Source organism: Schistosoma haematobium, chromosome 1, assembly GCF_000699445.3.
Source record: "Schistosoma haematobium chromosome 1, whole genome shotgun sequence".
NCBI classification, from domain to species: Eukaryota; Metazoa; Platyhelminthes; class Trematoda; order Strigeidida; family Schistosomatidae; genus Schistosoma; species Schistosoma haematobium.
In genome coordinates this window covers 52941251-52954390 of record NC_067196.1, presented here as the reverse complement: position 1 = coordinate 52954390, position 13140 = coordinate 52941251, and the positions used below count along the sequence as shown (strand labels likewise).

The 13140-nt window shown below is 29.6% G+C and overlaps 1 protein-coding gene across 1 annotated transcript; it reads left to right on the top strand.

Moving 5' to 3' along the window:
• Nucleotides 1-6: 6 nt before the first annotated feature.
• Nucleotides 7-9406, top strand: MS3_00001580 (uncharacterized protein; the record flags this gene model as incomplete). Its single annotated transcript, XM_035733985.1, has 7 exons — nt 7-14; nt 883-923; nt 1131-1207; nt 1300-1384; nt 7180-7424; nt 8409-8469; nt 9108-9406. 7 exons carry the CDS (start codon nt 7-9, stop codon nt 9404-9406), a joined length of 816 nt encoding a protein of 271 aa, XP_035590193.1.
• Nucleotides 9407-13140: the final 3734 nt, after the last annotated feature.

The following is a 13140-nucleotide window of genomic DNA, read 5'->3' as shown; positions in this document are numbered from 1 at the left end:
ATATATATGCACATGTATGCTAAAATTAATGTGCCTATCGAAATTATATTACTGAAAATATCACTTTATAATTTTAAAAGGAGAACAATTATTTTTTAGAAATAACAAAGTACATATTCTTGTTAATTTTTGTCAAAACATTTCTATTCACTTTACAAACAAACGACCTAAGAATGATATAATATAGTCACATAGTCCCATTTATGTTCTAGTTTTGCTCATTACTATTCATGGACTCCAATTTTATAGAATATTAAATTTAATCTGCAATACATAATGATTGTCAACTAATTTGACATGTAAAAAAAAGAATGGGTTTACGATTTTATTGTTGTGTAATTCTGAATATTAGTGAATCAAAATAGAAAAGAACAAGAAGGAATACTTGCTAGGATGTTCTTTTCATAAAATTTCTTCTCATTGATTTGATTGCTAATGTATGTGTCTGACTACTCGAAATGTCAATGTACTTTAACTAATAAAATAGCTCTACTGAAGTTTGGTAATATTTGTTCATAAGTGATTTTGTTTAAGAAAGAAGGCATCATAAAACACATGTTAGTGTAATTGAATTCAAAGGATTCTCTTGTTATAGTGTCATATATCACTTAACTGATTTTACTTTCATTTTCTGAATTTCAAGAGTCTATCAGCTTCAAAATGGTAATATAAATGTTGGCAGTTAGAAGTACAGCGGTGCTTTATTGACATCTCAAATAAATAGAGACAGAGACAGTAATGATTAATTTCGTTTGCAAACTAGTTAGAGGTAAGCAATTTTAACGATATATTCCTGAAATCTTATTGCATTTAGTTCATCATTCACTTTATCAAAATGTGACTCCTAAACCTTAGATTTTAATTTAATTTTCAACCTCATAGTTTTAATAATACAATTAAAACAATGTGTTCATTCACAACTGGTTAGTCATATTTCCCTTATTTAGTCCCATGATCTTACTATTTGTTTGCTTTGTGTTCATTGAACTGATAAAACGTTTACAATTTTAGTGAAGTTACATAGTGCATTACATTTGTTTTTAACCTTAATAGGTTTACTTCATAGGGAAACATCGTTGTGTTTTTTCATAAAGCCTTGATTCTTTGTCTGAATATAAATTTTTTTCTAGATTATTATTTCTCTCCAGATAATCTACAGTCGGGTTTGGAAAATTCATATTTATTACTTCCTTCAAAGATTCTTTATGTAACTCCCATATAACCGATTTCTACATCTAAAAAATTATTAGGTGACTTATGAATATTTCCAAATTTATGCAACATATATTTTTTATATAGAAACTCAGCAATGATTTCCTTATAGAAGTCTATCTGTTAGATTATTTTCTTCAGTCAGTGATTCCAATTATAATGTTCTTGTTAAGTAAGTCAATATAAGGATGTATTTATTAATGGAACTCATAGCTTTTCAAAGGATTTATGAACATTGGTTTGCTTGTAATAGTTATTGAGTCTAAAATCACAACCACATATGAAGTTAAAAATTTATTGGTAGATCAGAATAAATTTATCTTGTCTAAATGAAATGAGATCTGGTTAGTCGGTTGAAATAGACATAAACAGTTTATACGTAAGAATACAATTCCTAGCTTCCGACTATTTCATGAGGATTAAAGCGCATTGAAAATGGAGTGAAATATTTCTATATGTGCTATTTACCCTCGCAAATTTAAATTAAGATTCATAGTTCCTGAAATTTGATAAATTTATGTTACTGTTTTTTATATTCCTAGGCTATATTTTTCTCTTGAAGAAGTCAACATCATCTGACAGATAATTTATTTCTAGTTGCAACGTAAGGTAATCTTCATTGCAATTTAGGATTAACTCATGATTTTGGATAAATTTGAAAACACACATGAATTAGGCTTAATTTAGAAAATAGGTCGTCCTTGCTTTATAACAACACCAACTAGTTAATAAAAGATAATCGTCAGTAATTAGAACATCAGTGAACTAAACAAAACCATAAACAACTGAATTCGAGTCTGATGATTTTCAAATTCAACTTCTATCAATTCTCAATATACAGCTTTAATCAGTTTTCTCTACTTAATATCGTCGTGATTGAACCTTGTTAGCCACAGCTTCGCACTCGAGAATTAAGTCTCGAACTGACTTGTGAGTACATAATTGTAGTTAGATTGATGAGGTTGTGTAGTATATTTTAGTTTACCCTTGTTGTTCGTCGCAGATTGACCTCAGTTGGAGTGTAAACGAAAACCTTGGGATATTAGTAGGGAGCTTTTATCTAGAATGATACTACATGAAAAGTTCATTTGTATTGAATAATACCCGTAAATTAAACTAATATCTACAGAAACCCTTAAATACATTCAATAAGCTTTGATAAATTTAGATTCTGCACAGGTTTTAAAAGTGCTAGTGGCATAACAGTACTTTGTTCTCTGACACTTAAGATATACGTGCGTGTATATTATGAATCAAACAAATAATTAGTCAGAAAAGTGTTTATGTTACTGAAACAATAAATAATGACAAAGTTGTATTTTAATACATATTTTACTCCTATATTATTGTAATAAACCATGATTATGTCCACTGCTTAGATTGAGATGTGTATTACACAAATTGGACTGTGACGTAAACTTCATCAGAAAAAAACAGACATTTACACTCTGTTACTAAACTGTTAACGCCAAGACATTTCTGTTCAGATACCAAGTAAATAAAAAAATACAGAACGTAATTTTACTCACTTCAGAATTTACATACTTATCATGCATATCAGATTTTATATTTACCTTAGGAATAAGTTAACAAGTTATTAAATCGCTAATTAGCAAATTCTTTCAATAGTTATGATAAATAAGAAAATGACAAACATATTCATGAACAAATGGTTTCTAAGCTCGAATAATACGCATTTCATAGAGATAGGAAAAAAAAGAGTGACTGCTCTAATTTAAGGATAACTTTTAATAAACCGTTAAGCATTTTTATTAATTTTCATAAATTTCATACTACTGAGGAAATACATATAATGGATTTAGCAGCAGTTTTATTCTGATTTCGAAGTCCTCAGCAGTAAACATTCATCGTTTGACCATGTATTAAACCAAAGACATTTAAATTTTGAAATGGATGTGCTAACATTAGATCACTGCATCGAAATCCAGCGTTTCACATTTCTGACCTTTGTCATTTTATATATCGAATGAAATAACTTCTATATAATTAGCCAGTCAGCATATAATTCTTTTGGCTTGAATCATTAATTATCTGTATCTACCTCTTTTCCTCGTCCTTTCAAATTGTTATATAAAATACATGCTTTTCTGATGAGTAGTCTGATAATTGTTTGACATATGAATCACTTAATTTCTGACAGTTTATTGCATCATGACATTTCAACTCGCTTAATACAACGTAAGAATATTTGAACCGGAGCAAGTGACATTTTTCCTAACAAGAATGACCTTCGTATTTAAACAAATAGATTCTGAAAAATAGAGCTATTAAATAACTAACTGAAGATACCAAAAAATCAAAGCTGTTAAGCTGATTTTAAAACTACCTATTAAAATAGTAAAAGTAGAAATTGCTCGTTACATAGCAAACAAATTATCAATAATGTAAATACTGGTTAGGATACAGGCAGATATCTTCAATTATTAACTGTTTTGCCACACTAAAATTCATAAGTCAAGAGACATATAATAAAAATCATCAATAAATAAAACCTAAAAATAAGAAGTAGCTCAGACTTTTTAATGGTTTCCTTCCATTTAGTAAATCAATGGAAAAAATTCTTAAAATATATTAAATCTGTATCAGCTAGAGACAGGTATCTACCTCAGACAACGGAAGATGGTCACGCAATTTCGTGGATTGGCTGAAGTTAGACATTACCACCGGTGGATGTCGGATCAGTGGTCTAGATGTTAAGCGTTAGCGCGCGGGACCCAAAGTCCTGAGTTGGAATCTCGTGCGCGGGATCGTGCACGCGCGCTACTGAAGAATCCCATACTACGAGAAAGCGGTCGTTCAGTGCTGCCAGGTTTCCAATCGTGGTCTAGCATTGATCCATTCATGATTTCGATCAAAAACGTAACAATCTCCACAACCCTATAATGATATACAAAATAGTTTTTCACCATAACTTTTAAATTAAATCTTATCAATGATGGAAAAGTACATGCTGAGTAAAACTGTCAAGTATTCTAATTGTGAAGCATACTTCAATCAACACAGATCCTTGAATATGAATATTTGTCCAATATGGTGTATCTATTAGTAGGGGAATATAAACCCGCTTATTTATTTGCATTAAACCTAAGAGACATTCTATATCATTCCGATAAACTATTATGTTTATGAAATAAAGCTCAAGTATTAATTTTTATAATAGAATACTTACTGAAATAAGTATTTAACTGATTTATATAAATTTGAATCAATTTTAACATTTTGATATTTACCGAATACATTTAAACTTGTTAAACGCTTCAATTAGACAAGTTTGTTTTTAAAGGTGGAATGAATAAACCGCATATTATTTAAAGTAATTATGAAGAGTACTGTTAAAGCAGTCCTCGGTTCAAATGAATTAACGGTTACAAATATTTTTCACTCACTAGTCAGTTAATTTATGAATATATGACCATGATAAATGGTTTAAATTGTTTTTTTTTTCCGGTCAGCGTTTTTCTAACGAGTTAATTCTCCACATGATGGGGTCACTAACTCCATGCTAAACTCTCCTACTCTATCCGGGCTTGGAACCGGCAGTAGCCCTAGAGTGGCTTCAAGTGGACAGCTATTATGTAGCTGGACGATCTAGACTTCGCAGATGATCTGTCCCTTCTATCGCACACGCAACAACAAATTCAGAAGACGACCAGTGTAGCAGCAGTAGGTCTTAACATACACATATGGAAAAACTAGATTCTCCGATACAACATAGCATGCAACAATCGAATCACACTTGATGGAGAGGCTTTGGAGGATGTAAAAACCTTTACATATTTGGGCAGCATCATTGATGAATACGGTGGATCTGATACAGATGTGAAGGCGCGGATCGGAAAAACAAGAACAGCATATCTACAATTGAAGAATATCTGGAACTCAAAACAATTGTCAACCAACACCAAGGTCAGAAATTTCAATACAAATGTCAAGACAGTTCCACTATATGGGGCGGAGACCTTAAGAACTACGAAAGCTATCATCCAGAAGATACAAGTGTTTAATAACAATTGTCTGTGGAAAATATTTCGAATCCGTTGGCCAAATGTTGGATATGATGAATCATAATAAATAAAACTGAATCATATGAATGATCCATACTAATGAAGTTATGTTAACACAGTCGGTGCAAAGCTCATGATCAATATACGTTCTAGATGGTAAATGTCAACAATGTGTATCTGCAAGTTTGAAGGAGCTGATATTCACTCTATGACATTCAGATCTGTTTCATTCGTTATCACTGTCAGTAAAGCTATCAAGAAGTTATTCATGCGAAGACTAACCATCTGTATGACTGAACTTTCTACACTGATTTATAGCCAGAAAGTAACCAGCATCACAATATCTATTCCTTGCTTTGATTGAATTTTGTAGGTCGAGTTACAATGTGGCTACTAGGCTAAGTAATTTTGATCTCAGACTATTGGAGGCAATATATACGATATCGGGTCATTAAGTTTAGTGATCATACTGCACCTTGGTCGATAAAATCAAGTCAATACTGAGAAACTGGATAACCTGATATTGGTTACTATTTTAAAATCGTTTTCTTTTCATTGTGTCTTGAGATTTTAGTGTGTGAATTCAATCGATTCCATACATAAATTTTGGATGTGTTGCCACAAATGAACTAAATTTTAAATAATTTCTGACCACAATAACTAAAATTCAACACATTCATTTTCATTATTTTATATTCAGTTTAAATATTTTTACAGCCATAATTGGGTTGTATATCTTCAGAAAAGAGTTGTCATTAGACTCACTGTTCAATTAAATAACACCAAATAATAGCAAATATGTTTGCTTTTGTATATTATTAAATTATGATTGTATGATATGACTTGAATCAGAAGGGGTTTTGTGGAGATTGTAGTAATTTCAACAGTTGAGATCATGAGTCAATTGAAGCTAGACCATTATGGAAAACCTGGAAGTACTGGACGGCCGTGGATGCGCACTGCTGAGGAGTCTTGCAATAGGACGAAACGACCGTCCAGTGCTTCCAGGTTTTCCATCGTGGTCTAGCTTCAATTGACTCATGATCTCAACTGTTGAAATAGCTTGAATCGTTGATTTAAAAATGCTAACAACATGACAATACCATTTTGTTTACCAAAGTTAATCCATATCGAATATATAACAGTAACAGTGATATATGACAAGATGAATAAATCAAGAAACTTCAATAAAGGTTATCTACGTTTATCCAAGCTAAATGTTTTCAATGCACATTAATAAATGTGTATGTGATATTTCTAGACTTAAATCATTAAAATATCAACATTATTTATTCATGAAGATCTATTAGAATAAAATAATGTTTTTGGTGTTGTTTTTAATTGTTTTATTTATATTATATTTTTAGTGATTAAGTTTAGCATATTGTAATAGTTTCGGTATTAGGTTATTATGTTTTATGTTCACTAAACGATACTACTGATACTGTCTTTAATATTAAATTAAATCTATAAGTAGTACTAACTGATTTAGAAAACATTTTTCTAAATGAAGAATGAAAAAACTATTCTGTTAGACAATTCTTCTACTGATTTCGAAAACAGTCCTCAGTAATTCTGTAATTTTTTGTGTTTCATAGTAAATCATAAATCTATCTGATTATTCAAAATCATCTTTCATTGAACCCACTCAGTTTGAGCTGTTAAAGTCTATTTCTAATATAAAAGGTAGTTGCGGGAGTTTTGTACACATGCTGTACAGTACTTTATGCTCTTCCAGTCTTTCAAAATATTTAACCAGTACAATATTAGGCCATGAAACTAATAATTATAACATTTAAAATTTTGCAATAGAAAAATGAATTAGAAAGCGTGATGTTGATACTGACATCTACCTTTTTATTTAGGAACAGCAAGGTCGTTGTAATTTAGTTAAATAAATAAATTAGTTTAATGAATAAATTTATTTTTGATCTTTGTATAGAACAGAAAGTTCGTCGCCAAAATCCTTCGATTACATTATGCCCAGAAAAAAAGAATTGGAAGAATACAACAAATGAATGTTTCATGGCGTCAAATCAAATGATGAATTACCACTTAATGATATTGTGTCTTTTAATGGATATTTTACAATTCCTTATTTTTATGATCACTCACCAATATCAAATCAAAATCCTTCATTATTTTGGATTTCTTTGCTTCGTAACATTCAAGCCTAAGTCCATGTTGGTTAACAGTAATCGAAATCAGGAGCTAACGTTTCGTTTTATCAACTATGAATGTTCTGAAAAAATGTATCGTTCAGTCACTTACTCCTTGCATAAACTATTGTCTCCATTATTTCCCCACAAATGTTTTACTTTCTAGATATATTTTCTAGTCCGTTATTTAGTCATTCAATTGTAGATATCAAAGGCCATTATAAGCCTTCATTATTTCATATATGATCACTTAAATTCACTAATCAGTCTTTCATTTCTTAATTTAAATATACCTGTTAAATCACAAAATAACTATACATTTCTGAGTAACTAACTGTGGGAAAGGAATTGTGAAACATTGGAATTACGTAAGTAATAAGATAGGTAGAACTTAGAATAAACTTCATGAAGTATAAATAATAATTAATAATCTTAAATTTAACGACAATCGGCAATAATAATAAAGTCTTTGAAAAAGAAGATATACATGCCGTTTCCTAGATAACAATCGAAAGTACGTAATAATAAAATAATACTGTGGTGTGTGCTACTGATGTCGACAGATATAAACAGTATGTATCAATCATCGAAAGTGAAATGTTTGGTGGCAGAAAGTTAAGAAGATCGAAGAAAATAGAACGAGGACAGAGAATGATTGATGTGGAAACAAAGAAACAATCAAGTCTGAGACGACTGACTGACACTTTGCAAATGAAGTATTTATTGTATGGTTCTCAGATTTGACTAAGATATTCTGTAACTTTGTGTTCGAATACATTTGGTTACCCCAACCAGTGTAAAAACAGCTGTTTAATAAACTGCTTTTGCGTTCATAACTCTGAATTTGAATAACAAATGGATAAAGATTTTGCTAAAGTATACGAAACGACACTATTTGAAAATAGAACCATGATTATTTGTAAAAGTCCTTAAATTATCGTGATCTGTTTTTAGAATCTTTTGAAAATCATATACGGTTTATTGTGTAATTAATTAATTAATTTTGTAGTAGACAAATCATATCATAGGTACATTTCAAAACTCTGGTAGGAATTATAGACCAGTTATATCAGGTATGTTAGGAATAAGACAGACGCCATTAATGTTGGATGGCCGTACATGAATAAGGCAAATTTATTGAATTATGGACCATTGGATAAAGAATCAGTGATCTAAAATCATTTCTTTCATCATAACACTTGAAGGCTGTATATTATATTAAATAAAATATATTATGTATTGTATATCATATTTTTCGGTGATAAAAATGTCTGTACTATTTTTAGTAACATCAGAAAAAATATAAGTATGTTACAACGTGTTACAACTTTATTTGTAAATGGCAGTAACCTAGACATCAACGATTATTCCCATAAAATTATGTCTGAAAAGCAATAGTTTGATTGGTGAAAAACCCATCAAATTATATGCTGACAGATTTGAACTACACAGATATTCTTTTATTTACACAATTGTTCATTATATTCACAATTGTTGTCATTTATCATTGTATAATAAAGTGAAATAAAGGTTACAAACAAAGAATATCACTATTAAATGTCATTATCATCAAGGTCGGTGTTCGATCGATTATTTTTCTAATTAAAACAAAAGATCTATTCCAGTTATTCGACATGATCTGTAGAGATTAAGTCATATTTCTAAAGGAAATCATGAATAACATTAATATTACAACCTCGACCTCTTCCAGAATATTGCACGTTTATTCTTAGCAGTGCGCGAATAAAGGATAAATTAAGGCTGGAATCAGTACAAAGAGGATTTACACTTCATATTCTTGGAGCTGATTGTACCTTAACTTATAATTCTAAATGTAATAAACTTGGGCTAGACCCTCTATGGAAAAGGGGACTCAAACTAAATTTTATCTTTTTCTTCAAACTACTTAATGAACTGTCCTTTACATCCAATCACGTGATTCAATATGCAGAAACTTCTCATTATGACATCCGTAATTCCTTGGCACTTGTGAAACAAACTTATTCTTAATCATCTCTTTATATGAATTACTTCACCTGTAAATTTTCTGAACTCTGGAATAAGATACCACAATCTATCCGTACGATAAAATCACTCCCATTATTTGTTCGCTGCATCGATGCATACTGTTCCTCTGAAAATGCACTGAATATTCTAGCACCTGTAAGTGTATCTCATTCCACAAGTGATATTATAGGAACTTTAAATGTTTAGCCATTTTTATTAGTACATTCCTTAAGTAAAACGACCTACTTGCTGTCACTTTATGTTAACACCGTCCCCAGAAAGTTTAACTAATTTGAATAACATCAACAGAATATCACTGTGTCACATGACACACGCATTTAGGTAGACCTGATTGACATATTTTGGTAATTACTGCTTTGTTGTTCCGTGCTCTCTGTTTTCGTTTTAATTTCTCTGGTTGTAGATAATTATCATTAATTCTATCTGGCACACGAAATGACCTAAATTACTCCGTTCATAAATCAACAGGCTGTCCATTTAAGAAATATTAAAAATTCCCGGCTGATGCATTGGATCGCTGTAATACATGTACTACCTAAACAACTACTGAACTGGTATACTTAAAACTTTCTTCTATCACATGTTTGTTTTGTACGTCTAATGTTACTATTTATATCAAATTGATCGTGCCTGTAAACTGGCGTGAATTCTGAAATTATTATTTTCAGAATATAAATTATATATATATAAGAAGTGAATACGAAAATAATACCAATTAAATGATGGTAATTCAATGAACTGTAAGTGCTTAAATTTATGTTATTCATGAAAACGATTATAATTTAGGAATAAGGCTAGTTGGAATCCTAATCAATTGGTTAGCTATTAAAACTGATTATTTTTGTAGGAATTATGTAATTAGACAGATGATCAGGGTGTTTAACAGAAATTTAGTTCTAATTACAGTATCATAAATACCAGACAGTTCTTTCTCATAAACATTGTCAGATTAAACAATTTTAGTTTTATAAATTAGATATATAGTTAGTTATTACATATATTGTAATAGAAAGAAGTTGAATAATGTAAATAACTGGTCTACTAAAACCAGTCTCTTATCTATTCTTCTATTTTCTTGTCTTATCTAACATAAATGAAACATTTAGCAACAATAACATTCTCCTCACTTTTCGACTTGATGAAATGACAAGATTAAAAATAAAATTAAAACTAATGCATACTTTTAAATATAAAGGTAAATCGTGATTAAATCCCCAAAATCAGATTAACTTTTTGTACTTTTAACTAACTGCAATAATGTTAACTCATTTCATGATGGAATACTTAAGTGGTTGATTGATTAACCAGTTGACGAACTAAAGTTTTTTCAAAAACCTGTGGATTAATTGGATAGTAATAGATTATAATTTTATGAAGTAAAGAAAAACCAGTTCGATTTCAAACTTATTAGTTATGTAAACTTTCATTTTTTTTATAATGAAAACAATTGTGTTAAGTGAAGTAATTGATCTAATCAAAATCATACCTCTAATCACTTATGAAGTGATTTTATTTCTGACCCAATATATAATAAAATATTAGTTCGATATTAGAAACTTGATCATATTAACTACAATGTAAAATTTTCATGTATCTATTAATAAAATTTCTTCTAATGTTTTAAGGAACCATACAGTCGAATTTCAGTTTAGATATTATTTTTATTGATCATAAATGGCTTATTTGTCTTTTTATTTGAACTATTGTGTTCAAAAAACTCTGGATATGGTTACATTGTAGTGAACAGAACATGGGTGGCGATAATCGGATGTATTTGACACAAAATCTAACAATCAAATAGTAGATACGTAATTTTTGCAAAATGTCCATCAATTGTCTCAAAATGACTCAGACTTCATTGTTCTTGCATTTTCATACAGATCGCATTCTGTTTCCATTCTTTACTGTTCGATCCTCTTGTCTCTGCTGCTAGACCTTCTGTTCACGACTAACATCATATACTACTTATGTCAATATAAGTAACACACACCACAACATGATACAGTAATCTGAGGTTTAGGCAAACTAGTGTCCTAACCACATTTGTTTATGATCGTAACTAACTGTTCGATTTGTTTTGCAAATGTCAATTTTTTTTAGTGAATGTCAGTGAATAGTCTTTTTATTCAGTAATTTTATGGGTTGACTTTTGTATATACATTAAATAACTTGATTTAATTATATAATTCTAATATTTATCTTTCACTATTATTAATGTAACTTATTTATCAAGTACAAGTTTTTTTACTCAGCTTTGAATTGCAATTTGATGACAGAAATCAAAACTGTGATTTACTGGTTGAACGTTGGATGCTTTATAGACAAAAACCACTTCTTAGCCTTAACAAACAACATTCTAGTACAACATTTTATAAAAGGACAACATATCATAATACAAACTTTTTAAAAATATATATATTACTATATTATAAATATAATATTCATGAAAATGTTTTTGATCTCATATATACCATAAATTTCAACACGTTAAAGGTATTTCAATATAGATATCACATTTACAAGATATGCATTTAGGACTCTTCCTTACGTTACTCAAAAAAATACAGCTATTTTTTCGATCATGTAATAAAAAGACGAAGATTATCAGAACTATGTGATAGATTAGCGCAATAACAGCTATATTTGGATATTTATTGTTTTTATTGATGTATAACTAACATTTCTTCAGTTTAGAATTCCTAAGATAACTAATGTCTTCTTCGAATCACATAAAAAAAGTTTTATACATTTTGTACAAATAACACAATTTTGATCTATTTAATATTGAAATAGATGCCAACGTTCAGTACCTCATTACATATAACATTGTCAAATTAATTAATACGTACCTTCATTTAGCCTATTTAAAATATCACAATAACAATGATCTTATAACTGTAGAGTTCGAAGATGTAATCGTCCACTCGCACTATAGTGAAATGGAACACAGGTGAGTTACTTGGTGAAATAGAAAAAGCATACTATAATACTTAATTTGCAAAATGTTCAATAATTGTCTCGGACTTCATTGTTCTTGCATTTCTATACTAATTTCTTTCTATTCCCGTTCTTCCTTTCTTGATCTTCCCAATTTTCTGCTGCCAGATATTACATTCCTGACTCACGTTATGTCAATATAAGTAGCACGCACCACAATACATTCTTCAGTTTTTGAATATTCTATAGGGGTTTTTTAAGCTATAAAAAAATCGTAGTTTTGAAATGTACTTTTTAACTTGAATATGTGAAGAGATATGCCATTATATATAATGAAAATAATCAGTTAATTTCTAAGGAAAATATTTTAGAATGTCGATTTTATTAATATATGGTATGAATGATGTGGAGATAAGTAATACATTAAATTACTATGAGAAAATCTCACTTTCATTTCAACATTATGTTTAGATATTTCAATTACTGCATAACTACAACATTAGAAAATAGGTAAACATGTAGTAATCCATAATTAATTTGTTAATATGGTATTGACAAAAGTATGACCTTAGAATTGTTACGCTGTCAGTAATATGAGAGATTGTAGACAAAAAACAGATTATTCACATTTGACTTTTCATTATTATTACCTTGAACAACATTCTAGTAACAAAAACATTTACTGACCAAATAAATTAGTCATATGAAATCATAAAGAATCGCATAACTTTTTTCAGAAATATAGTGGAAGAATCCTCAAATAACTAAACATTAAACAA